The sequence below is a fragment of the Carassius carassius genome, chromosome 35 (assembly GCF_963082965.1).
Source record: "Carassius carassius chromosome 35, fCarCar2.1, whole genome shotgun sequence".
Taxonomy (NCBI): Eukaryota; Metazoa; Chordata; class Actinopteri; order Cypriniformes; family Cyprinidae; genus Carassius; species Carassius carassius.
The window spans coordinates 25216483-25241908 of NC_081789.1; the positions used below are offsets into that span (position 1 = coordinate 25216483).

General features: G+C 38.3%; 2 protein-coding genes across 4 annotated transcripts in view; both read left to right on the forward strand.

Moving 5' to 3' along the window:
- The window catches only part of rab11fip3 (RAB11 family interacting protein 3 (class II)), a 34427-nt gene extending 18697 nt beyond the window's left edge, over positions 1-15730 (forward strand). The window contains exons 5-14 of one of the 2 annotated variants that reach the window (XM_059525155.1): positions 2750-2962; positions 3888-4022; positions 5171-5206; positions 5579-5666; positions 6513-6757; positions 10552-10633; positions 10818-10955; positions 11044-11199; positions 12739-12879; positions 13846-15730. In XM_059525155.1, the coding sequence (XP_059381138.1) occupies positions 2750-2962; positions 3888-4022; positions 5171-5206; positions 5579-5666; positions 6513-6757; positions 10552-10633; positions 10818-10955; positions 11044-11199; positions 12739-12879; positions 13846-13959 (1348 nt within the window). In that variant the 3' untranslated portion in view covers positions 13960-15730. The remainder of the gene's footprint in view (positions 1-2749; positions 2963-3887; positions 4023-5170; positions 5207-5578; positions 5667-6512; positions 6758-10551; positions 10634-10817; positions 10956-11043; positions 11200-12738; positions 12880-13845) is intronic. The other variant, XM_059525156.1, reaches the window with a different exon arrangement.
- Positions 15731-16676: 946 nt separating this feature from the next.
- Positions 16677-24311, forward strand: telo2 (TEL2, telomere maintenance 2, homolog (S. cerevisiae)). 2 transcript variants are annotated; one of them, XM_059525161.1, is made up of 21 exons: positions 16677-16794; positions 17429-17771; positions 17843-18126; positions 18818-18886; positions 18985-19132; positions 19203-19305; positions 19433-19501; positions 19616-19757; positions 19834-19970; positions 20080-20174; positions 20695-20769; positions 21411-21499; positions 22078-22169; positions 22254-22370; positions 22454-22525; positions 22673-22837; positions 22909-22997; positions 23068-23167; positions 23752-23816; positions 23892-24007; positions 24084-24311. In XM_059525161.1, the coding sequence occupies exons 2-21, from the start codon at positions 17488-17490 to the stop codon at positions 24194-24196; spliced, it is 2424 nt and encodes an 807-aa protein (XP_059381144.1). In that variant the 5' UTR covers positions 16677-16794; positions 17429-17487; the 3' UTR covers positions 24197-24311. The 2 variants fall into 2 exon arrangements, with proteins under 2 accessions (XP_059381144.1, XP_059381145.1); XM_059525162.1 differs by having other exon boundaries at positions 16679-16790.
- Positions 24312-25426: the final 1115 nt, after the last annotated feature.

Below are 25426 nucleotides of genomic sequence, written 5' to 3' on the forward strand. Positions count from 1 at the left end.
ATTACACACAACAAAATTTAAATAAAAGCTAAAAAACTAAGCTAATTTAAAATAATAAAAAAGACTATATTAGTATATACAAAAAAAAATACTAAAATAGCACCGCAGAAATGTGATGATGTCTAATGGTGACAATGGACCTTGTAAACCATGTTGTTTCAGTAGCCTTGGATGTATCAGCCATAATCTCAAAATAAAACAATTTACTGATACAATGTATCACGGTAGGACTCAGTGTTCGCTGGAAAAAAACTTCCCAACTTCCACAAAAGTGGTTTTTTAATACATTTTTGATTGCATTTGTCCTAAATTTTGTGCAGTAAGTGTCCAGTGTTGTTGTACTTAAGAAAGTAAGTCTATTTGTGCTTATTCAAGAATCTGCTGACTAGAGTTTCTCATTTCCCGAGAGCCACTAACATCAGCTCAGCTGACCGAGGTGTTCCTGTTTCTCGTGTTATCGGTGTCAGTCTTTATTTTCCTGATGTCCAGTTGCAGGAAGTGTGGAGTTTGCTCTTTCTGCCTTCCTAGAGTTTATCCATCTTTCACTCTTTTGGGTCCGTTTCTCTCTCGCTCTTACTCGCCTTCTGTCATTGTAAACTGGCTCTCAGGCCTCTCATGTGTTTCTCTTGATTTAGCATTCCTGCTGTGTCAGGGTCACGCCGTCTCGCCAACGCTGACCTTCCCGAAACTCACATGCTGAGTTACGGAAAATGCATCTAATAGTTTTACGATAACTTGCAGATTTTTCTCTGGATCTTTTGATTTCCAGCCTCAGTTATCAGTATTTGGCATTTAGGGTTTGTTTATTAATGCAACGTGTTTCTGTGTTCAATATGTTTTTTGAGTGTCAGTTGGACAACATTAGGTTCATGCATATGGAGATTAAACTGATTATAGAGCATGCTAGCACACACACTGGGTCACCGTTACTGAGCTCTAAATCAGATTAATACGCACACACATCTCCACCCAGCCGTATGGTTTAAGCATATGTAACTTTGCTTGCACAGGAGATTGATTCAGATTTACCGAGTCACAAACGTGTGGCAGGAATGTCCAGCAGATTAAACCCTACATGTAACTGCATGTAAAGCTAGTTTAGGCTAGATTGTTCGGAGTAAGCAGTGTTTATTATCGGTCGTGGGAGTTTGGTTTGCATTGACACGCTGTGTGCCCAATTGCTTCGGATCGTCAAAGAAAGGCCGAATCGCTTTAAGATGCGGTCACCGCCTTCACGCGTGCTCTGTGTGACCAACTGCGATGTTATAATGAAACGAGGGTGAGTATTTGAGGGGTTTTGTTATGTCGAATATAAAGCTACAAAATAGATATCAGTTTAATCAGTAACAGATAAAAAAAAACAGTCTGTTTTTTTTGTATTGTGTGTATGTAAATACTTAGGTCTTGGTTTGTCCTTCTTTTACAATCTCACCAATCTAACTATTTGATAGAAACACAGTAAAATACAGCAATAGTTTGAAATAAATTGTTTCGTATTTTTGTGGAAATTGTGATATTTTTTTTATGATTTTCTGATGTGTAAAAAAACAGCATTTAGTTGAAATAGGAATCTTTTGTAAAAAAAAAATGGTACTTTAAAAGTTCACAGAGTTCACCAATCAAGCGCATGCCCTGACCTGTCTGTCAGGAAACCAATGATCCAATCAGCTGTTAATAAACTGGAACTTTTGTGATGTTTTTCATCATTAATGTTAAGTTTTCACGTGACCTGCTCATGATCACTGTCCTACTTGACTCTGTTCACCTTCATGAGCCCTTCTGAAAACACTGGCATTGTGCTGTTTTTGTGCGGATTGTCTAGGTTTTGTGCTGTTCTTTGTTTATTCTAACTGGAATTCTTCAGACGTTTTTCAGAGCTGCTGAGAGATTAAAGTGAATTATCAGATTATCATCCTCAAGACAAACTGTTCAAGTTCTTCCTCACACAAAAACACATAACAATGTTTTTCAAGGAAGTTGTTCTGTATTTTTATTGTAAGAATAAAAAAGAGCAGACTCAAACAATCGATCAGTTGAAATTGTATTTCAATTTCAAGCTATTAGAAAGACTATAAATATGATAAATATTGTAAAACAAAATGAGACAAATAATACTTTGATTCAGCAAGGATACATTAAATTAATAAAAAGTGGCAGTAAAGTCATTTGTAATGTTACAAACAATTTCTATTTAAAATAAATGCTGTTCTTTTGAACTTTATAAAAACAAAAAAATTAAACCAGTTTCCACAAAAATATTAAACAGTTTTCAATGCTAAAAATAATAGTAAATGTTCCCTGAGCTGCATTTTAAAATTATTTCTGAAGGATCGTGTGACAAGACTGGAGTTATAATGCTTGAATAAATTCAGCTTTGATCAAAGGAATAAATTATATTTTAAAATACATTAAAATTGAAAATAGTTATTTTAAATAGTAATAATATTCTACAATATTATTATTTTTACTGTATTTTTCTTATCAAATAAATGCAGCCTTGGTGGCCTTTTAAATATATTTTAAAATCCTACAGACCCCAAACTTTTGAGATTCTTTGTTAGAATTATAGCCACAAAACTAAAAATTGTATTTTAATGTATTAATTAATGTAACAAACTTTCATCATTGTTTAAATTATAGGAACAATAATAAAGAGAAAATTTTATATTACCTTGGTATTTTCAACAGCATTTAATGAACCCAATCAGTGGCTGGATAACCCATTATATTCCATGTGTTTCTGTTTTAGGTTCACATTGGGCTCTGATTTGAATGGCCACACCCTCGTGGCCGTGATTGGAGGAGAGGAGGAGCACTTTGAGGATTTCGGTGAGAGTAACAACACTTCAGACCTGCTGCTGGCCAATCAGGAGGATAGAGGGGCGGGGCCAGAGGAGGAGGGAACTACAGAGCCACACCCAGAAAGCCCACTCCCCCGCCCCCTGATGCTGCTCTCGCCTAGGTAACACAAACATATTCCACGAATAGCGGATAGAAAAACATTCTCATACTGATTAAGTATTGTATACCTTACACACTCCATATATAGAAAACAGTGTGCCATTATTCTTTATCCCGAGCTAAACTTGGAAAGTATAAACATAGGCACTGTAAATGTTTATCTGGGCTAGCTTGACACAAATAGACATACACTATTTCTAGAATCCACACAGTGATGAAGAGAATGTGAGTGAAGGTCATGTGCATAATGAGACCCTATAGAGCGACTTCCTGACCACAGACAGGTGTGTGTGTGATAGACAAAACAGAACGTGTGTGTAAACCGCAATGATGTCCTGATGACTGCTCTATTATTTCTCTTGTGAGGAGTTATGATCAGCGTGTAAAGGTCGAGTTGTTGTGGTTATTGTTTAACTGCAATGCTGGTGATGTCAGGCGTATGTGATCCAGCACACTCCTAGACACTAGAGAAGAGAGCATGGAAACACAACACACTCTCAAACCTGTTGAAATAAACACACACACACTTCTCCTGCTGCGTTAATCCTGCACTGTAGTGCTCTCCTCTGTGTAGATCCTCCTCCGTCCTTCTCTTTCTCGTTCTCTCCCTAATTGTTTCTTGTCTTCTACTAATGTCTCCTCTTGCATTTTCTCCCGTCTCCTCATTTCTTCCATCATATCCTCTCTGCTCATTTCTCCTAATTTCTCCTCTCGCTTCCTGATTTCTCTTGTTGTATCTTTTCTTCTTTTCTCATTTCTCCCTTCCTTCACCAATTTCTCATGATTTCTCCTCTACCAATTTTCCTCTGTCATCTATTTTTCCTTTCTTCTGCTCATGAACCCTTCCCTCTGCTTATTTCTCATCTGCTCTATTCTTTTCCCCTCATTTTCTCCATCGTATCCTCTCCTCTCCTCTTGTTTCTCAGCCCCAGCTCTTTTCCTGCTAGTTTCCAGAGTTTCCTTCAGTCGGAGGCACTGGAGTTTTTCTGCACTCACTGTCATAAGCAGTTCAGTCGTCTGGAGGATCTGTCCACGCGACTGCAGTTGCTAGAGATGAATAGGTAACAGGCCTGCAGCATGTGCACGCCTCCCATGTGTTTGTGTTGTGTTTGACCACTACACTTCTTGCTTCATGTACAGTGTTGCATGACTCGTGTGAAGGCTCTGTGTTTGTACATTCTGTAGGTGAAGTTTGTGGTGAACATAGATGCTCTGCTGTTGTTGCTGTGGTGTGGTGTGTGTTGTGTGTGTATTTGATGCATGCACAATAGTCTTTAAGTGCTTTTGAGATTTATTTTACCAATATAATACAGGCTACATGATATAAATTCAAAACTATGTTGAAAGCTTAGAGCTCTTAAGTTCCTTAAAGAGACAGTTCACTCAAAAACATCAATGCTGTCTTCATTTGCTTACCTATATTACTTTCTTCTTCTGTACAACACCAAAAAACATATATTTCATGTTCAGGGAGCTCTCTTCCATAGAACGACAGCATTCATTGACCAACAGATGTTTAGATTTCACGATTGAGATTTAAGAGCTATGGGGAATGGGGCTATTTTTCAGTACAAATTTGGTCTGTTTTATTACTTTAGAAGGCTTGGAATATAGCGTCAAAGTCATAAAGTCTAGTAGCTTAAAAGTCATAAAGCTAAAATCTGTGGTTTTGGAATGACTTGAGTTTTCATTGTACTGTACCTTTAAGAACTGTATAACATTGTGTTAACATTCTACCCAAGTTTGCATAAAATATGAAATGTTTTGTTGCATTTGGTCAGTTTTTCCAAAATCAAGAAAGAAAAAGAGCCTTTTCCTAAATTTGGAAACACAATTTTAACATATTAAACATTAAAATATGGTATTTTGTTAAAAAGATCATGGAAAATCCTGGCTTGTCTCAAGCAGCGCTAGGGAACTTTGATGAGGGTCTGTTTTTTTGATTCTGAATAGAATAGACAAAGCCATTTCTCTGGGTTCAGACTTGCGCAAGATCTGAATCTGTTTTCACACATCCACATTACACCTCCATAAATACAGTGTTTATTTCCGTGTGCTGTGAGGTCATTACTATTAAAGAGAGAGCATTGATTCAGCCTTCGAGTGTTTTTTGACCTGCGGTTCACAGGTCACGAATGGAAAAAGACTTTTTCCTCTCTTCCCGCTCTCTTTTCCTAACTCGCTTCCTGTTTTTTCTCTTTTTTTATAGTTCCAGCAAGAGGCTGTCCACTAAGAAAGCAGCAAGGTGAGATCCTCCCTCTTAATGCACCAAAACGTTTTAAGGGCAATCTTAAAAAAAAAATCTTTTGTGATGTGTTTCGTGTCATTTTGGATGCTTTTTCTGCTCAAGTTTTGATTTAATTTTTCAAAAACAAGACTTACATCTTAAGTAATTTTGCTTGCAAAATTAGTAAGACTTAATATCTTAAGTAGTAAATGTATATTCAGTTAAGAATGTTTAGAAAACAAGAGAAAATACATCATTTTTTTTGCAGTGTTCTTTGACCGACTATGTCTAAGTTTGCTGCTCCACCAGCAAGAATAAAAACCATCATGGAAATTCCTGCTGGTTTATGGTTCAGCAGGGAACATGTTGAAATGTTTGTGTGTTTTTCAGACACTTGCAGCAGTCTGGCACTCTGGATGTCATGGGAGATCTGTCTCAAGACATTTTGGACCTTGCAGATCGTGACATCACAGACAAGGTTCAGAAACGAATATGGACAATTTGTCAAACTGGTTCAAATGATGCATTTAATGTGGATTAGGTTGCTAGTTTTGTCATCAAATGGCAAAAAGTAATTAAAAAGGTTAATATTACCATGCTACAATATTTTTTTCAACTTTATTTATACATCTCTTTATACAGAACAGATTGTTTCAAAGCAGTTTCACAGTAATAAATAGGAAAATAACAGAATCAATGATGCTACAAGTTCAGTAATGTCAGCAGAATTTGAATTGAAGTCAGTTCAATGTTGATTTAATTCAGTTCAATAACTGTTAAGTTCATTTATCATGAAAAGTTCAGTTTAGCTATAAGCAGCTCAATTGTGTTATTATTCACCTAAAATCAGTTTAATGTTGATTAAGTTGCAAAATAAATCCATTACATTTTTTCTGCTACATTCTCAGTTTCTGTGCATCAAAATGATACTTTATTTTTGGAACATAATTATTGGATTAAAATAAAACTAGGTTTTTAGTATGCAGTAACAGCTGGATATTATGACAGTTTAAATTCATAAAAGACATTTTGGTTGGAATATGTTACTGGTGTAATTTAGATCTATTTCAACGGATGATTCCAAGACTATCTTATGAAGCTAGATAATGTTACGTTTGACAAAATTTGCAACAGCTATATTCAGTTTAAAACAAAAATATATTACGCTATTCACTCATAAAGCAACTCAGTTCGGTTAAAGTTTTGTTCTCATCCGACTGTAACAGTGCAGTCAAAAATGCTAAATTACTAACATGTTGAAAAACATGTTTTGTGAATGCAAGAGTGATTTGCATGAGGAACGAAGGCTGTGTCTGTCCTGCAGGTGTTGCTGTTGGAGAAGCGCGTGTGTGAGCTGGAGAAGGACTCGTCAGAGAGCGAAGAGCTGCATGCACGTCTGCGGCAGGAGAACCTCACTCTCGTCCACCGCGCAAACGCTCTGGAGGAACAGCTGAAGGAGCAGGAGCTGCGCGCAGAGGACAACTTACTCATGCACACACGTAAACACAGAGATACTCTGAACAAACTCCAGCGAGAGAGAGACCTGGAGATCGAAAACCTCCAGGCCAGGTGAGGCCAGACACAACACAGCTTTAATGATTCATCTGAAATAGGATTTTGAGCAAATCTCCTGTGAGCGACCAACAACATGTCTTATGCATTATTTGGACAAAATTGCAACAGACGTATCAGGGTATTGATATTGAGTCCGAGTGGACCATGTTCTCCACCTCCATTGTCGAAGCGGCCGCTCGGAGCTGTGGCCGTAAGGTTTCCGGTGCCTGTCGAGGCGGCAATCCCCGAACCCGGTGGTGGACACCGGAAGTAAGGGATGCCGTCAAGCTGAAGGAGTCCTATCGGGCCTGGTTGGCTTGTGGGACTCCAGAGGCAGCTGACAGGTACCGGCAGGCCAAGCGGACTACAGCCCGGGTGGTTGTGGAGGCAAAAACTCGGGCCTGGGAGGAGTTCGGTGAGGCCATGGAGAAGGACTATCGGTCAGCCTCGAAGAGATTCTGGCAAACCGTCCGGCGCCTCAGGAGAGGGAAGCAGTGCCCTACCAACGCTGTTTACAGTAGAGGTGGGGAGCTGTTGACCTCAACTGGGGATGTCGTTGGACGGTGGAAGGAATACTTCGAGGATCTCCTCAATCCCGCTGTCACGTCTTCCATTGAGGAAGCAGAGGCTGAGGGCTCAGATGTGGACTCGTCCATCACCCAAGCTGAAGTCACCGAGGTAGTCAAGAAACTCCTCGGTGGCAAGGCACCGGGGGTGGATGAGATCCGCCCTGAGTACCTCAAGTCTCTGGATGTTGTGGGGCTGTCTTGGCTGACACGCCTCTGCAGCATCGCGTGGCAGTCGGAGCAGGAGCTTGGTTCGTATTGCCAGCCGTAAGTCAGACTTGTTCCCGGTGCATGTTGGACTCCGGCAGGGCTGCCCTTTTTCGCCGGTTCTGTTCATGATTTTTATGGACAGAATTTCTAGGCGCAGCCAGGGGCCGGAGGGGGTCAGGTTTGGTGACAACACGATTTCGTCTCTGCTCTTTGCGGATGATGTTGTCGTGTTGGCCTCATCAAGCCAGGACCTTCAGCATGCACTGGGACGGTTTGCAGCCGAGTGTGAAGCGGCTGGGATGAGAATCAGCACCTCCAAATCCGAGGCCTTTTCCTCAGTCGGAAAAGGGTGGCTTGCCCACTTCAGGTTGGTGGAGAGTTCCTGCCTCAAGTGGAGGAGTTTAAGTATCTTGGGGTCTTGTTCACGAGTGAGGGAAGGATGGAACGGGAGATTGACAGACGGATCGGTGCAGCTTCTGCAGTAATGCGGTCGATGTACCGGTCTGTCGTGGTGAAGAAAGAGCTGAGCCGCAAGGCGAAGCTCTCGATTTACCGGTCAATCTACGTTCCTACTCTCACCTATGGTCATGAGCTTTGGGTCATGACCGAAAGGACAAGATCCCGGATACAGGCGGCCGAAATGTGCTTTCTCCGCAGGGTGGCTGGGCGATCCCTTAGAGATAGGGTGAGAAGCTCAGTCACCCAGGAGGAGCTCAGAGTAGAGCCGCTGCTCCTCCACATCGAGAGGGGTCAGCTGAGGTGGCTCGGGCATCTGTTCCGGATGCCTCCTGGACGCCTTCCCGGGAAGGTGTTCCGGGCGCGTCCCACTGGGAGGAGACCCCGGGGAAGACCTAGGACACGCTGGAGAGACTATGTCTACCGGCTGGCCTGGGAACGCCTCGGTGTCCCCCCAGAAGAGCTGGAGGAAGTGTCTAGGGAGAGGGAAGTCTGGGTTTCTCTGCTTAGACTGCTGCCCCCGCGACCCGGCCCCGGATAAGCGGAAGAAGATGGATGGATGGATGGATGGACGTATCAGGGTTCAACAGCAAAAAAAAAAAAATTCTGTTAGATTCAAACTTTCCCTGCCACAAAAATGTAAAATTATTTATAATTTAAATAATTATAAATAAATAAAATTACATTTTTATATGTCCTTGAAAAATATTTATTAGATTCAAATTTCTAAGTTTTTAATATGCAATACCAGCTTTATATTAGGACTAATGTTACTGGTTGACGGTGTTGGGTAAGTTACTCTAAAAAAAAATAATACTTACTAGTTACTAATTACATCTTCAACAGTGTAATTAGATTACTGTACAAATTACTCTCACCAAAAAGTATTTAATTACTTATTACTTTCTAAATCCTATATCAGTCTCGACAAGTTAATGATGCAAGGATAGACATGAAACTTTCCTTTAATTATTTCAAATAAATAACTGATAACTACATATTCATTATTATATAATATAATCATAATTCCTATTCATATAATTGTATACATTATTCTAGTCACTCATAGGGTCAAATGCTTACTATTAACTAACTAATAATTATGACTTTTGTCTCAATCACTGCTTATTAATACTTAATTAGTTGTTAAGTTTATGAAGGAAATGGGTAGGATTAAGGATTTCGAATAAGGTCTTGCAGAATAAGACATTAATATGTGCTTTTAACGTAATAATAAAAAGCCAATATCCTAGTTATATTCAGGTTAATAGCCAACTAGTTAATAGTGAGGATTAGACACTAAAGTGTTACCAATATTCTTATTAACTCACCAAAGTATTTAAAGTGAGAAGGGTACATTAAAAGCATGCATTTTAAGGTTAGACTTTAAATTTTGATGTTAAAGTCCACTGTTGTGTTGTGTATAAATGTTTTACAGACTATACACAGTTCAATCACATAAGAAGTAACTAATTAAATTGCAGAAAAAAATACGAGTAATCCCTTGCTTTACTTTTTCAAGGGAAAGGTAATTCATTTACAGTAACTCATTACTTAGTAATTAGTAACACCCAACACTGCTGGTGGGTTGGGGATTTTGACCCATTTTAACTGAATAAATCTTAAATTTTGATAAATCTTCATTTATATTATCCAGGTAAATCATGTTACTTTTTGCACAATTTGAAACAACATTCAGTTTTATTGCAAAAAAATAAAAATAAAAATTTAAATTGTGAAACATTTACAAGGTCAAATGAGTTCAGAGACTTGTGTGTTTCTTAAGTCTTGCAGCACATACTGTTAAGCACATTTGGGGAGGTGTAATGATACTAACAGTCCTCCTGAGAAAGTCATTAGTCCAGGTAATGTCTCTTCAGGGTCTTATAATAGTAGAGAAATATGAAGACGTGCATCACATGCATCAAACACGGTTTCTCACTCTTCATATATTCCAGGATGATTATAGTGTTGTTATTGTTAACTAACACTAATACAATTTAAAATAATAATAATAAATAACGTTTTGAATTTACACAAAACTGAAATATATATCTATTTTTAACTTTTAACATTTTGAAATGTAGCAGTTAAGTGAATAAAAGTAAGTTTAGTTCATGTAATAAAATTACTAAAACTTAAGTTGAAATAAAAATAAATTAAAGCTGCATAGAAAAAAAAATATTAAAAACATTAATAAAACAAACTGGAAATATAAAAAGAAAAGCCAGTTTAAAATGTTTAAACAGTATATAAATAATACTTAAAATAACCCTACATCTAAACAAATTCAAGAACGCTTTAATGGTTTCGGTGTTATTTTGTCCAACTCTTCTGTGTGAAGATAAAATGTTTGCCATCTGCCATCTAGTGGAGAACAACATAAATTAAATTTGATTGGTTTGGTTTGAAGTAGCTCTGAGATTTACTTGGCTTGACGTTTAATATAATCCGGCTGTGTTAACATGACTTTTGTTTTCTCTCACCCAGTATTGTGTCTGAATGTTTTCATTGTGCACTCTGCCCCAAAAGAAAATAATATGGTGCATTTTTGTCTGTGTGCCCGCATGTGTTCAGGTTGAATCAGTTGGATGAGGAGAACAGTGAGCTGAGGTCATGTGTTCCCTGTCTGAGAGCCAACATTGAGAGACTTGAGGAGGTACCAACACACGAGTCTCATACATGTCTGTAGATCACATACAGAGTCCAGCATGACCTGTTTGTCACATCTGCCAATGCTGAATGAATTAAGAAGAGTTAATGACCATCAAACCTATTTTAAAATTATTTTTATTCATTGTTTTAGACAATGCGATGTCTAAGGTGGAGTCGTTTTTTTTCAGGAAAAGAGGAAACTTCAGGATGAGGTCGACGACATCACAGATCGACTGACTGAAGAAATCGAATCTCGCAGGAAAATGACCGACAAACTGAGCCATGAACGTCACACAAACCAGAAAGAGAAGGAGTGCACTCAGGGGGTGAGATGTCTACAGTTTGTCTTTGTAGGTGCGGTCACATGGTTGTTCAATACAGCCCTGATTGTTAATGGCTTCTCTGTGTGTGTAGTTGATAGAGGACTTAAGAAAGCAGCTGGAACACCTGCAGCTGTTTAAGTTGGAGACTGAAGCGAGAAGAGGCCGATCGGCCAGCTCCGGCCTGCAGGAATACAACAGTCACATGAAAGAGAACGAACTGGAGCAGGAGATACGCAGACTCAAACAGGTACAAACATACTCAACTGTAAAACTAGTGTTTTAGAATTAAAAAATTATGCAGTGGTATGTATAATGACTAAAATAGTTTATAGATCTCTTTTTTTTCGGCTATTTTTCCTTTATTTAAATCTAATTTTTCATGGTATCTTCTTCAGATTTGAAATATAAATTCATGAGATGCCACGAATACGTGTGGTACACTTTTTATCTTTTTGAGCATTATTAACTCTGGAGGATGGATAGTAAAGACCAAAGGGTCTTCTTTCTTCTGGTAAACTCAGACTAGTAAACACAAATAGGAAGTCTTGGCTAATTGGTCAACACATACTAAAAAACAGGTAAAGACTGACACAGGACTCAAACTGCTGAAAGTGAAAGTGTCCCATACTCAGAATTCGTGCTCTGCATTTAACCCATCCAAAGTGCACACACACAGCAGTGAACACACACACACACCGTGAACACACACCCGGAGCAGTGGGCAGGGGTGGACTGGCCATCTAGAGCACTGGGATTTTTCCTGGTGGGCTACTGGCCAATGTGGGCCGGCCCACCTTGTACACAAATTGTTTTAATGACGGAAATCATAGTATTACATCTCTTTTCTATGCAAATGGATGAGTGAGTCGATCCAAAGGAGTGTGTTTTGTTTACATGTGAGTGTTTTGCCCTCCCTCCCTGTTTAGTTTGGTCTATTCCATTGCGTATCTTGAAACACGCCCCCTTTCACGTCGTCTAATTTACAGAGAGAGAGAGAGAGACATGTTTATCCGGTACAGCGAATTTCTCTGAGCAGCAGGCCACTGTATACGTTCACTTAAAACATAATCGACTGTGTTTACCAGAATACTTGCAGAGACAATTATTTTGTGTGTATGAGTACATTCAGAAGTTACAATACGCGAAAGATGAATTAATTAGGTGTACACGCATTGTCTGAAACGCTGCTCTCAGCGCGTGCTTTGAACGAGTGCGTGCAAGCTCTGAACGTGCGCAAATTGTTTAAAACGCTTGAAACGGCAAGATTTAGAAACAAGTGCAAACGATCAACTACGATCTGTTTCACCCCTTCAAGCCAGTGAACAAGATTTTAAAAACGGCCCGAGACTCAAACCCACAACCTTAGGGTTAGGAGTCGAACTCTCTAAACGCTAAGTCATGACTTCCCCACAACAGGTAAACACAAACCCTGAAGACTTAAACAGGTAAACAGAATAAAGTTAGTCAAGATTGATTGAATAACAGGTGAAGACTGACCCAGGAATTAAACTGGTACTTAACACAGACTCAAACAGGTAAACACAAACTAAAATAACTAAAACAGGTAAACAGATTCAAATTAGTTATCCCTCAGATTACACACCCAAGACTGGTAAACTCAGACTAGTAAAAACAGGCCCAAATTGGTAAACACAAACCCAGAAGTCTCAAAAGGGTAAACAGACACTAAGTATTCCACATTGACTCAACAGATAACAACAGGGCCAAGACTCAAACTTGTAAAACAGGTCAAATATCTATGTTGTGGTTCTCTCTCTGTGTGCAGGATAACCGAAGTCTGAAGGAGCAGAACGACGAGCTGAACGGTCAGATCATAAATCTGAGCATCCAGGGAGCAAAGAGTCTGTTTTCAGAGTCACTCTCAGAGTCACTCGCTGCCGAGATCAACAACGTCTCCCGCGCTGAGGTCTGTATCACAATGTTATGCTTACTGTGCGTTCACACCAGACGCGAATAAATCGCGCTATTTGCACATATTTGGATGCTTGAACATTTTGAGTTTATTCGCTTCATTCGTGCATGAAATTCACTTCACAACGGACTTGAACTCGCGTCATGGGAGGGGCTTCTGCCAGTTGAGTTCACGCAGCATTGTGATTTCAACCACCATTTATTTGGATAATTTTCAAAATATTACTGTTATCTTCTCATGAAATGTAGTTTTAGAAGTATTTCAGGCGAGAATGTAGTTGTTTTAAACTCAAATATGCGGTTTATTTTTAAAGACAGTGCCTATTTAAAAATGTGTTCTGCCGATTTCAGTTCTCATGTTAACGACGAGAGCACTCTCAACTCGGCTAGTCTTTCGGACATTCATTGTAATGCGGGTTATATAAGCCTACACATTTTCCTGAACTACATTAATGTGGCTATTTAATATGTTTAAATGAAAACTAAAGGAGGCAGTGGTGGCTTTTGTTCAAGTTTAGATTGTTATAGTTTGCAAATGATAAAAGGAGCCATTGTTTCTATAAAAGTACGAAGATGTATTGTACAGCTCTGAGTATCCACATACAGTGACAATGATTTTGTCCTCCATAGTTGTTTCGGATTTCTGCCTCTGCTCGCTACGTCGTAATCACGTCACTACCAGAGCAAGCTCCTGATTGGTTAACGCGGTGCAAGGTTTCGCCAAAGTTCAGATATTTCAACTCGTCAAAACACCCGAAACGCTCAATTTGCGCCGCGTCATTCGCGTGCAACGCGTCTTTGACGCCGCCTCATTCGCATCTTTCACGCCGCAGACTGTCTTTGCATTGACTTAACATGTACATCACTCGCGCTTAACACTTCATTTGCCTTTGGTGTGAACGCACCATTATGTATGCTATTGATATGAACACTTTGTGATATTTAACATGTTTGTGTACAGCTGATGGAGGCCATCCACAAACAGGAGGAGATCAACTTCCGCCTGCAGGACTACATCGACCGCATCATCGTCGCCATCATGGAGTGTAACCCCTCCATCCTGGAGGTCAAATAATCATTATGGCAATGACCCTGATTTATGAACTGAAACGGGAGGCGAGAGGCTTAAAGAACAGACTTGCAGATGATGTGAAGATTCCAATCATTATTTTGATCAAATAATTTAATAATTCAGAGCACTGTTAGTTGAATGTGTATGTGTGTGTGTGTGTGAACAGCCCTGTCCTTCGGTTCCTGTGACTTCCCTCTGTTTTGGGATTGAGGTGCCCATTCCCTCTTTGTATGTGTTCACAATTCATAGACTGGATTCCAGTGTAAGAAAATAGTTTAAGTTACCAGTGTAAGTCTGGTTTAAGCAGTCACAACGTTGGCCCATGTGAGGGACATTTGCTGACCTGAGGGTTGAGCGTGTGCGTACGATTAAAGCTCCTAATTGAGTTTTTGCAAAATGTTAGTGCTGTTTTCAGTTGCGTTTTTTTTTCCTTAAAATTCTTATTTATTACAATGATGCAGAAGGCAAAGGATCAAGAGAGGTCGACGCCCACCAAGGGAGCTCGCAATGTTGCATTGTGGGTAAGGTAATCGGTCCTTTGCTTTTTTTTTTGCGGAGGATATTCGTCAGCTGCCTCCTGTCATGGATTCTTTCCAAAAGACTTTGATTTTCTGTACAGAAGACTCTTTAAAACTCACTGGAAATGTTCATTGCACTCTGGTTAATTTTATTTTTTGAGATAATATTGTTTGCTATTTAAATTGTTTGAAAGAAAATGAAGTGAAGTTGTTCCATCGACGTTGGCGGGAAAAAGAAGCGGACACTTGAAGCACTGAAGGGAAATCGAACCGTTGACTGACACGCGGGAAAAAATTACTTGCTTCTTTCTGCTTTTCAAAATTCTCTCTCTGGTGAAATCTGGTGTAAATATTGATCTAGAAAGTTTGTATTTTTCGTTCTTGGAATCGTATTTGTATGGACAAATGGAATTAAGATTCCGTTTAATTTTGTCTTCCACTTGATTTCATCTGTTCCAGCGCGCCATTATGGAAGTACATCCCGCTCATCTGGAACAAGCATGTTTGATTTTTTTTTTTTTTTCTGGAAAATCCAGTGGAGAGTTTAAATTAAAGATTTTTGGATTGTGGAAAAGCACGCTGCAGTTCACATTTTCCTTCCCCCAACTCTTTTAAGAGCCATCCTATCAGTTTTTTCTTACAAGACGATGAACATTCGAAGACGCTGCTGTCACGTGACGTCTGTATGGCTGTTTAAAAGCTACTGTAATGACTGATATAACTTAAAGCGCGGGAAACTTTGCTTCTGTATACTTTTGAATACGTGCGTTTCCCGCCGTCTGTCTCTTTCCTTAATTTCCTTACAGAGACAATTAGGAAAGAGCTGAATCTACTGCTCTTGACCTGTCTGGTGTTGAACAGCTGTTGTATATGATTTAAGATATGTTAATACGCATTTTCAGTGTCCAAAGACAACATTTCACCGCTTAGAAGGAGTTCTGCTTGCCACTTAGACTGTAATAAAAGACTAATGATAGTTATAAATACATGTTAATAAAACAACCAAAAAAACGACTCCTCGTAATGAAGGATACAATTGTAAAAAAAAAAAGAAATGTTTACTCGTTAAGGTTATTGTATAAATGAAAGATATCAGTATTGTCTTCTGTTGAATGTTTTGCTTTCTTTTGAAGATTCCCCCCCACCATAAGATGTATCTTTTATTGTTCGGGGTCTTATAGATTTTCAAATAATTGTATGAAGGTTAAAATACAAGTGAAAATAAAATTAGTCACCAATAAATTAAGTGCAAATAAGTTATTTATGGATGTTTCTTTTTTATGCATCATTGAGCCTACTTCACACAAACACCAAAATAGAAAAGAATAGAAATACAAGTGAAAATGCAAGTTCTTATGCTTAACATTGATCAGAGAGACATATTTTTGGGCCTATTTTACAACTTAACACCATGTACTTTTTTTGAGCTTGTACAGCAAACTGTGCACATAAATGAAAACAAATAAAATGGAAAGACCTTTTTAAAAGCAGATGCAATTATTGAAATCCCTCGGCCTATGTTATTTATCCGTCTTATATTGCAAAATAAAGTGTCATAAACGGTAAAACTATTTGCGATACAAATCAGTGTGTTTATAATAAATTAAAACAATATTTAAAATATATATAATTTGAATTATAATTTATTAATAATTATAATTTTGCAATATCAAGCAGCATGACGGGTTGTTTTTATACAAGTAAAAAAACTGGAAGCGGATGGCACTGGAAGTCACGCCCATTCAAGTAACAAACAATACTGAACAGTTGCTTATTTTCATTAGTCACATGGGTTCTGTTTCATTCAGTCCAATATCAACTAAATGCTGTTACCCATCATATAATACATATGCATACATAATATATACATAGTGCATATATTTATTAGTAAATAGTTTAAATGTAGGTGATTAATTTATTATATTAATAATATAATCATTTCAATATTTATGCTGTTTGTTCACATATGGGGGAAAACTACTTATTTTTAAATACTATTCAGTTTTGGGGAAGTACAAATGGCTTTGTTAGGATTGATTTACTTATTCTTTATTTACCTGATTATAAATTAATTAACAAAAAGTAATTAACTAAAATACAATAAGCCTTGGAGGGTTTGTTTACGTGTCCTGTAGCGCCATCTAGTGAACTGTTATGGAACTGAGTTACTATAGGAACGTTTGTTCTGACGCTCTGCTTCTACACGGACATCTACTAGAGCGCAATCACGTGGAGTTATGTCAACACGACTGACGCTGCCAGATATTTCATGATTTAATATAACGGAATGACTAAAACTATAACCAAGTTAACTCGGCAAGTATGTTTGCTATATAGCTATAAACATATTAACATTGTGCTATTCATATAGAGTGTATATAGTTATCCCATGAGGTGTTGCAGTTCTGCAGCTCGTTACTGTTAGTCAACGACTGCATCTTGTGTTTTCATTTAAAATATTATATGTGACCCTGGACAACAAACCCAGTCATGAGTAGCACGGGTGTATTTATAGTTGTAGCAATAGCCAACAATATACCGTATATTACTTTTTTGCCAAAAATCATTTGAATATTAAGGAAAGATCGTGTTACATGAACATATTTTGTAAGTTTCCTACCATAAACATAGCAAAACTACATTTTTGATAAGTAATATGCATTGCTTAGAACTTCATCTGGATAACTTTAAAGGCGATTTTCTCAGTATTTAGATTTTTGCACACTCACATTCTAGATTTTACAAATTGCTTTATCTCAGAAGTATTTTGTATTATCCTAACAACCCATATATCAATGGAAGGCTTATTTATTCAGCTTTACGATTTAAAAAAAATACCATTATGACTGGTTTTGTGGTCCAGGGTTAAATATGACATGCAGGTTCATATGATCCTGATATGAACAGTCTTCGTCCAGCTGCTCAATGTAGGCACTAATATTGTATTTATTCAGTTGCAAAAGTGATGCTGCATTGAACTGAATCTTCAGCCAAGCATCGGTTCCGTGACGTCATGGGCTCCGCTGGTACTGAGGTGGGCTCGTGCTTGAGGACTCTCTCCACCTCACGAGACTCCGCGGAGATCGTCCACGCGCTGCGCACACTCGCGCGCTACCTAGAGGACAGCGAGTTCAGGCGCCATCACTTCACTCACGCGATCCAGGTGCTGGTGAGCGCGCACTGGTTCAGCAGATGGTGTGGAGATAAGGAGATCAAGAAGCTCTGGGATGAGATGTTCCTCAAGGGTCCACCGGACCAAACACTGCTGCTTCTCCTGGACACCATCAGCTCCACAGGGTATGACATCACGATCTATCTATCATCTGTCTATCTGTACTAATGATGTGTTGTCTCTTTTCCACACACAGAGAGAGTGTGGGTCTGGAGCAGTGTGCGTCTGTACTGGAGAAGTTCCTCTCTGCTGGTCGTCTCCAGGTGTTGTTGTGGTCCAGATGTGAGGTGGGCGGAGCCTATTCAGACAATGCCCAGCTAAGAGAGACCATCATCATCAGCAACCTTGCAGCTTTGCCCTCTATTACCTGCAACCATCTGCATGCAAACACACCTGACGCCTTCCTTCCACAGCAGTACTACCTGCTGCTGGCCACCAGCATACTGGACACACTGGAGAAGACATGCCATGCTCTCAGAGGTATCACACACATTCAGGGTGGAAATACTTGTAAATAAAGGAATAAATAAAGTATCATTGCATCTGCTTCAAATTTTAATGCATAATTGCAACCTCCACATTTGTAAAGCATCACTGCATATTTTAAAGCGTCATTGCAGAAATTGCATCATTTCCAGAACCATTTTAACCAATATTTTTTTATGCATCAAGCTAACACTACTCACATTTTAATGCATCATTGTAATCACTGCATATTATGCATTATATATGAATGTATCATTGCAGCCACAGAAAATGTTCATACATTGTTGCAACCGTATTCTATTTTAATGCATAATTACAGCCACTGCATATTTTAATGCACGTTTGCAACCACTGCATATTGTAATGAATCCTTAAAACCACTGCAGATTTGAATGCATCATTACAACAATTGCATATTTTAATATATGATGGCAAAGACTACATATTTTAATGTATCGATGCATGCAACCATTGCATATTTTAACGCATTGTTACAACAACATCAAATTTTAATGCATCATTATAACCACTGGATATTTTCATGCTTCATAATCACTGCATATTTTAATGCATTATTGCAACCACTGTGAATTTTAATGCACTGGTGCATCTACCGCATAATTTAATGCATATTTGATGTCCATCTATTTTTTTTGTATCTCTCATGTGTATCTCTCTGGTATAGCGGGACATGACTGCTCTCTTGGGTTTGTGGCTCAAGTGTTGGGAAAAGTGTGTATTCAAGGATACAGCGGTAAGCTTTATTTTTAAGTTACTAATGCATTTTTTCCACTGATTGCAACCTGTCTGCTGCATTAGGGTCTGCGTGTGTGTATGTATGTGTGTGTGTAGCTCAGATTTTTGAGACTCTGGTCCCCCGGCTCTCATCCCTGACCCGTGTGGACCCGCTGTGGCAGCGTGTGACGCAGAGACTGCTGGAGAAGGTTCCAGAAAGGTGCACAGAGTGTGTCATCACGGGACTCATACGCAGCCTAAGCGGGTAAAAGAGGAGGTCCATTAACGGTAATGAATGAGTTGTTAGTCGACTCTAACATGAGTGTATGTTTCAGGGCGGCTGCTGTGTCCAGGCTGATGGGAAACCTGGTGGTGACCAATAAGAAAGCTCAGTTTGTTCTCACTCATAAACTGTTACTGCAGCAGTACCAGCATCCAGTGAGTGGAGAAATAAAAGAAGAATGTTAATTTTCAATTCTTTGTTAAAACACAATATTTTCATGATGATTGTAATACCAGAACCCCCCCCCCCCCCCCCCCCCCCCCCGTTTCTCCTTAAATTCAGACTCGGTTGTTAAAGTCTGTTCTTGGTTATTTGGCTCTGGATTCAGAGCGCAGGACGCTGCTTAAACAGGTAAGATGATGGTCTGTTGCGTCACTAGTGGTCCTGTATTAATTCTAAGAAGTCTTTTTTTTGTATGTAATGCAAAAGACGTTGTTTAAGAGGAGTTCTAACTGGTGTGTGTAGGTCCTTCGGAGTGTGTGTCAGGTGTGGTGTAACAGCAGTGCCGTGAAACACACATCTGTTGAACAGCAGCTGTACGTCAGTAAAGTTCTACTGCTGTGTGTGTCTTTCCTCGACCATGCTGAAATACAAGAACTACGGCAAGGTAATGCACACGCACACATTCAAAAGCATGCACAGCTGCAGTTTTCTGGTCTAATGTGAGGTTTTGTGTCCAACAGAGATGCTGCAATGCATGCTGGGAGGTGTCCAGTGTCGCCTGGACAGCAATATTGAGCGTATTCGTCGGATGGGAATGGTTGTGGGCGAGTGTCTCAGTCACAAATTAGACACGCCAGGATCACAATTAAAATTCCAGGTGAGCCTTTTGGATCTTTAAACATTTACATTGACTACAGTTGTGAACTTGAGAGATTTGTTTCATTCCTTGACTCTTTCAATGCTAATGCTGCTGTTTTATGTGTCAGTATGAGCCGGATGAGGAGATCAGAGAGCTGAAGTCATTAGTGGACTCTCCATCTGTTGAGGATGATGAGCAACACCAGCCTGATAACTCCACCAGGTAAAAAAACACACTTCACATCAGTATCTTGTGTTTTCTAGTACATTTTTTTAAATCATCTTAAACATGCTGTGGCTTATATTCCAAAGCCACTTATACAATGCAGTTAATGTCAAGCAAGGAAAACACCTGGATTCATTCAGCATTGAAGTTTATTTGTATGGCACATTTCCCACAATCACTTGAAATACATTTGTTTAGTCTTGGGATTTATAATAAATGTCATTTATATGGAAAGCCACTATAATTTGTTTGTTTTCACTACTATTTTTAATTCCTGTTCTGTACACCTTAACATTTAAAGGATTTTTTTGTGAAGTTAAACTGCATATTTATTGCGTTTGTAATGTTTGCAAACGTTTGGTTATTTTTACTGGTATTTTGCAATAAAAAAAATATGTCATTTAGACCGAACTTTTTTTTTTCTTACAATGCAATTTTGAACCAGCAATTACCATGTGATTTTGAACTTATTTTGGAATGAAAATGAGCTCCATGTGACAGCTTATTTTTGTTTCAGTCTTCCACCAGAGTCTGAAGTTGAGGGTTCAGCAGGTCAGTCAGCGGAGCCGGAGGCTGATTCTGAACTGGACAGGTACATCTACACTGTCATAAACACACATGAGAAGTTCAAGTTCAAGTTTGTTTATTTCTAGAGCACATTTACTTCCGGTTTTTAGCCGACCAAAGTGCTGTACAGTAATCACGACAAAATACATACTAACCAGCTACGTCACTATCAGCAATCAAATATAGTGCATTAAAAGTTAGTTCAAGTAAATACACATTAAAAGTAATCACGATAAAATACGTAATGTACCAACAACGTCACTATCAACAATCAATTAAAGTGCATAAAAAGATAAGTTCAAGTAAATTACACATTGAAAGCCACTCCAAACAAATATGTTTTTAGAGCTGTTTTAAACTCTGATAAAGTGGAAGCCATTTTAAGATGAATAGGAAGATTATTCCATAAAGTGGGGCCCACCACTTCAAAAGCTCTATTTCCCCTCTTTTTCAAGCGGGTTCTAGGAATACGAAGGAGGGATTTGTTTCCTGATCTCAGTTCTCGCTTTGAAGTATATGGGTGTAGTAAATCCGATAAATACGATGGTGCAAGATTATTTAAGGATTTATAGACTAATAATAAAATGATTAACTGTAAGAACTGTAAGTTCAGTGGTGTTGCTCGCTAATAACATTTCTCTTGAAATGTCATCTCTATGGTTTAAGTGATGATGATCTGACTCCATATGACATGTCAGCTGATCAGGAGAAGAAGAAATCAGCACCACCCCGTTACATCAGAGACTGTCTGGAAGGTGATCTACACTCTTTAGCATTATTTACCTACTATTATTGTTATTTTATATATATATATATATTTTTTTTTTTTTTTTTTTTTTTTTAATTTTTTTTTATTATTATTATTATTTTTGTGGTAGCTTTTATTTTTAAATATTTTAAGTTTTAACTTTTTTTTTTTTTAGTTTTCTTTAACACAAGTTATATTTCATTTTCATTTTATATGTTGTTTGTTTACTTTTAATTTTTATTTATTTTATTTTATAGTTTCCAGCAATTAATTTTTAAAAAATCTAATAATATACTAATATATGTATGTGTTTATATATATGTATGTGTGTGTGTGTGTGTATAATTTTAGTAATTTTTGTGTTTTAAATTACTGAAAATGTTTAAATGTTATAAACTAACTGAAATATAATATTCATGTATTTTTGCAGCTTTATTTCAATTTACAAAATGTTTTTAATAGTTTTAGTTTGAGTTAAGGATAATAGCCCTGAGAGCGAAGATCTGAAAGTGTCTAGTTGCAGTTCAGTTTCATCTGAGATCATTTCTCAGGTTATTGAATTGACCAGATCCTCCCTGTTTGCAGCATTAATGTCGTCTGATGATGCTGAAAGGGTTGAACTGAGTCTGAAAGCTGCGGAAGCTCTTCTTAGGAAGAACGTGAAGGCCACACAAGAGGTCAGAGGTCATCGCAGCAGACCTTTAATGGTTAAAACTCTTACAAATGTCATAATGACTCATTAGCTTGTGTGTGGTACACAGGTGAGTGTTCAGTTTGGTAAAGTGTTGCTCCACCTGGAGGACAGATACAGCACAGCGCACTTCCACACGCTCCGGCAGAACGCCATGGTGGCCCTCACTGTTACAGACGTCAAACCGGTGAGACATCAGACGATGACATCAGACGATTACTCAGCTCTACATAGAAGCACATGGAAGTGACTGCTTTTTTTCTTCTGTAGGTTGTAGAGTATTGGACGACAGAGTTCTACTCTCTCAACTACAGCCTGAGACAGAGATTGGACATTCTGGAGGTCAGACCGATTCAAAGAATCCTAAAATAATGTCATGTTTTCCACAAAATTATTAAGCGGCACATTGATGATAATCTGACATTTTCTTAAGCAGCATATAAACATCATTTCTGAAGGATCAATAATCTATCACTTCTACTATTCCAGGTCCTTGCTCTCTCTGCCCAGGAACTGTCTGAGCCAATCACAGATAGGCACACTGGAGCTCAGCCAATCAGTGCAGTGACACCTCGGGAGCAGTGTGATGACATCACACACTGGCGGCAGATCGTAGAAAAACGAATCCAGAGCAAAACCAGGCGAATTAGCAAAGTGAGACGCCCTTACAAAAGTGCGTTTAACTTGTTAACAATGAAAAGATGTCTAATATTGATGTCGTTCAGGGTGGGACTCAATCTGTTAGAGCCGTTCCCAACCGCTACGCTCTGGTCGCTGGATACTTCTTCTTCCCGCTGCTCAGGAAATATGACAGGTCTGTTTGCGTGCATACAATTTCTTTAGCTTGTATTACATTATTGCACTGATTTCATGGTTTGTTATAGGCCGCAGGTGACCTTTGACCTTCTGGGGGGTGATCATCTGGTGCTAGGAAGGCTGCTGCACACACTTGGGCTGCTCATGCACCTGGCCGTCAATGCACCGGTACAATCATACACGAACACAATATGCATTACATAATCTGTGCAGAATTAAACTTTCTGCAGTAAGTTACACATAAGCATTCAGTTATCATTATGAAAATAAATGCAGTAATTTAGCTTTTTTATTAATGCAAATAAAATTGTTGTATAATAAAATCTATTTGTTATAGCACTTGTATGTCATTGCTCTTTTGTTAATTTTGATTGCTTCCACTGTCCTCATTTGGATAAAAGCGTCTGCTAAATGTAAATAAAAGAGCAAGTTTCAAAACTGATATATTAAATATCAGTATTGTAGTTTTAATTTTATAATGTAAAACAAATGTATTGTTATATTATTATTAAATGCTATTTATTTTACAGTGGAATATTAAAAAAGTAATATTTATCATTTTGTTTTTATTCAGAATACTTAATAAAAATATTAAATTGTAATAATTATTATTTTTCTTCTATTTCTTATTTTATAGCCATATTGATATACAATCACAAAATTAAAAATAAAAAACAATTTGATTTATTCCCCGAATGGTGCAGTCCTGTTAGTGATGCGTACTTCATATAATCACTGTTGTTTTTGCTCAGGTTGCGTCTCAGATGGGCCGAGCTCTGCTGGATTTTGTTTGGGTCGTGCGCTTCCACACTGACCAGTAAGTTTGTGTTCTAGGATGCATTATATAACATGCCTACATGATCTAATGCTCTCTCTCTGGCTTAAACTGTAGGATGGTGCGGAGGGGTGTCATGTTTGCAGTTTGTGCTGTGTTTCTAAGCATGCCAGCTGAAAACTTACTCACTGAACTCGGTGATGACCTGATGGAGACCAGAGCCTGGCTAGCAGGTAAGACAGTGCTTGTTTGACTCTGTATGTGTTTTGAGTATGTATATGTTATTCATAAATCTCTTATTGTGTGCAGATGTGGCAGAGAATGATTGTGACGCAGACTGCAGGAGTTTGGCGGTACAGAGTTTAATGCTGCTGGACAAAAACCTCAAAACACAGCTGCAGATCCCAGATATGGAGACCTGAGGAGGGATTTAATGATCAAGACATGCATCCCTAATTACTATGGCATTGTTCCTTGGATTTCATGTAGTTTCATGAAATGTTTAGTGACTAAAATAAAGAGCTTTGAGACATTGAAGACTTCTGTTTGCAAAACAACGTCGTTGGTTTTATCATATTATGCTGTGGAAAACTAAATTTCATGCATCATTTGATGTCGAAGAAAGCATTTTAGTCTGATGTGAACAGCTGCAGATAAACAGCAGGGTCACCAAATCCAACAAGGAATAAATAAAGGTTACAAAAATCTGTTATTCCCTTCTATTCAAATTCAAACTCTTTTCAAATTACAAATAAAAGTTAAAATGGGTTGGTTGTTCATGAAAAACTCCTTTTGTCGAGCTGCAGTTAACCTAATGCCACACATGTGTTCCTGTAGCTCAATTGGTAGAGCACTGCGTTATCAAGCGCAATAGGTAAAAATTGATAGCCTGAATGCACTGTAAGTCGCTTTGGATAAAAGCGTCTGCTAAATGCATAAATGTAATTTTAATTTACATGTGCTCAATCCATAATAACAAAACACACCTCATTAGACATTCCACTCGCTTCACCTCATTGGTTGAGATGCAGTGCCCACGTTTTAGCTCCGCCCCTTCACACTTCTTCTTGGGGTTGTCTATACGTCTATATATGTATAGTTTCTCAGCAGTTTCATGTGTTCCAATGGTGTTTGTGTGTGTGTGTGTGTGTGTGTGTGTGTGTATAGGTTGTGGCATGTAGAGTTGGATGATCTGGGCTTTGAGAAAGGAGAACTGCTCTACTGTGTTTCCTTTTGCACTTCTAAACATAAGATTTTCAAACATAAGTCATAAGTCTGTGCAATTCTGAACAATGTACACACTTACACAAATACTGCCTGAGTTTCTGTATTGTTTTTTGTTTGAAACAACACTACCATTTGGAATCACTACGATTTTTGGTCTTTGAAAGAAGTCTTTTATGCTTACCAAGACTATATTCATTTGAATATATTTTAAAACAGTTATTCCTGCATTCTGAAATACTGATTTGCTGCTTAAAAAACATTTCTGATTATTCTCAAAGTTGTATTGCTTATTGTTTTGTATGTTTTTGTGGAAACTATGATGCATTTTATGATCTTTCTTTAAAAACAAAACAAAAAAACAGCATTTATCTAACAGTTTTGTCTTTCCCGTCTCTCATTTAGCAAATTCTTATATATATATATAC

What these genes read in the sequence shown, in the direction of transcription:
- telo2 (XM_059525161.1), top strand. Translation starts at nt 17,488, where the DNA reads ATGGGCTCCGCTGGTACTGAGGTGGGCTCGTGCTTGAGGACTCTCTCC. An exon ending in GACATGCCATGCTCTCAGAG is followed by an intron (nt 18,127 to 18,817) that starts GTATCACACACA and finishes TCTCTGGTATAG; the next exon opens with CGGGACATGACTGCTCTCTT. An exon ending in CATCAGAGACTGTCTGGAAG is followed by an intron (nt 21,500 to 22,077) that starts GTGATCTACACT and finishes CCCTGTTTGCAG; the next exon opens with CATTAATGTCGTCTGATGAT.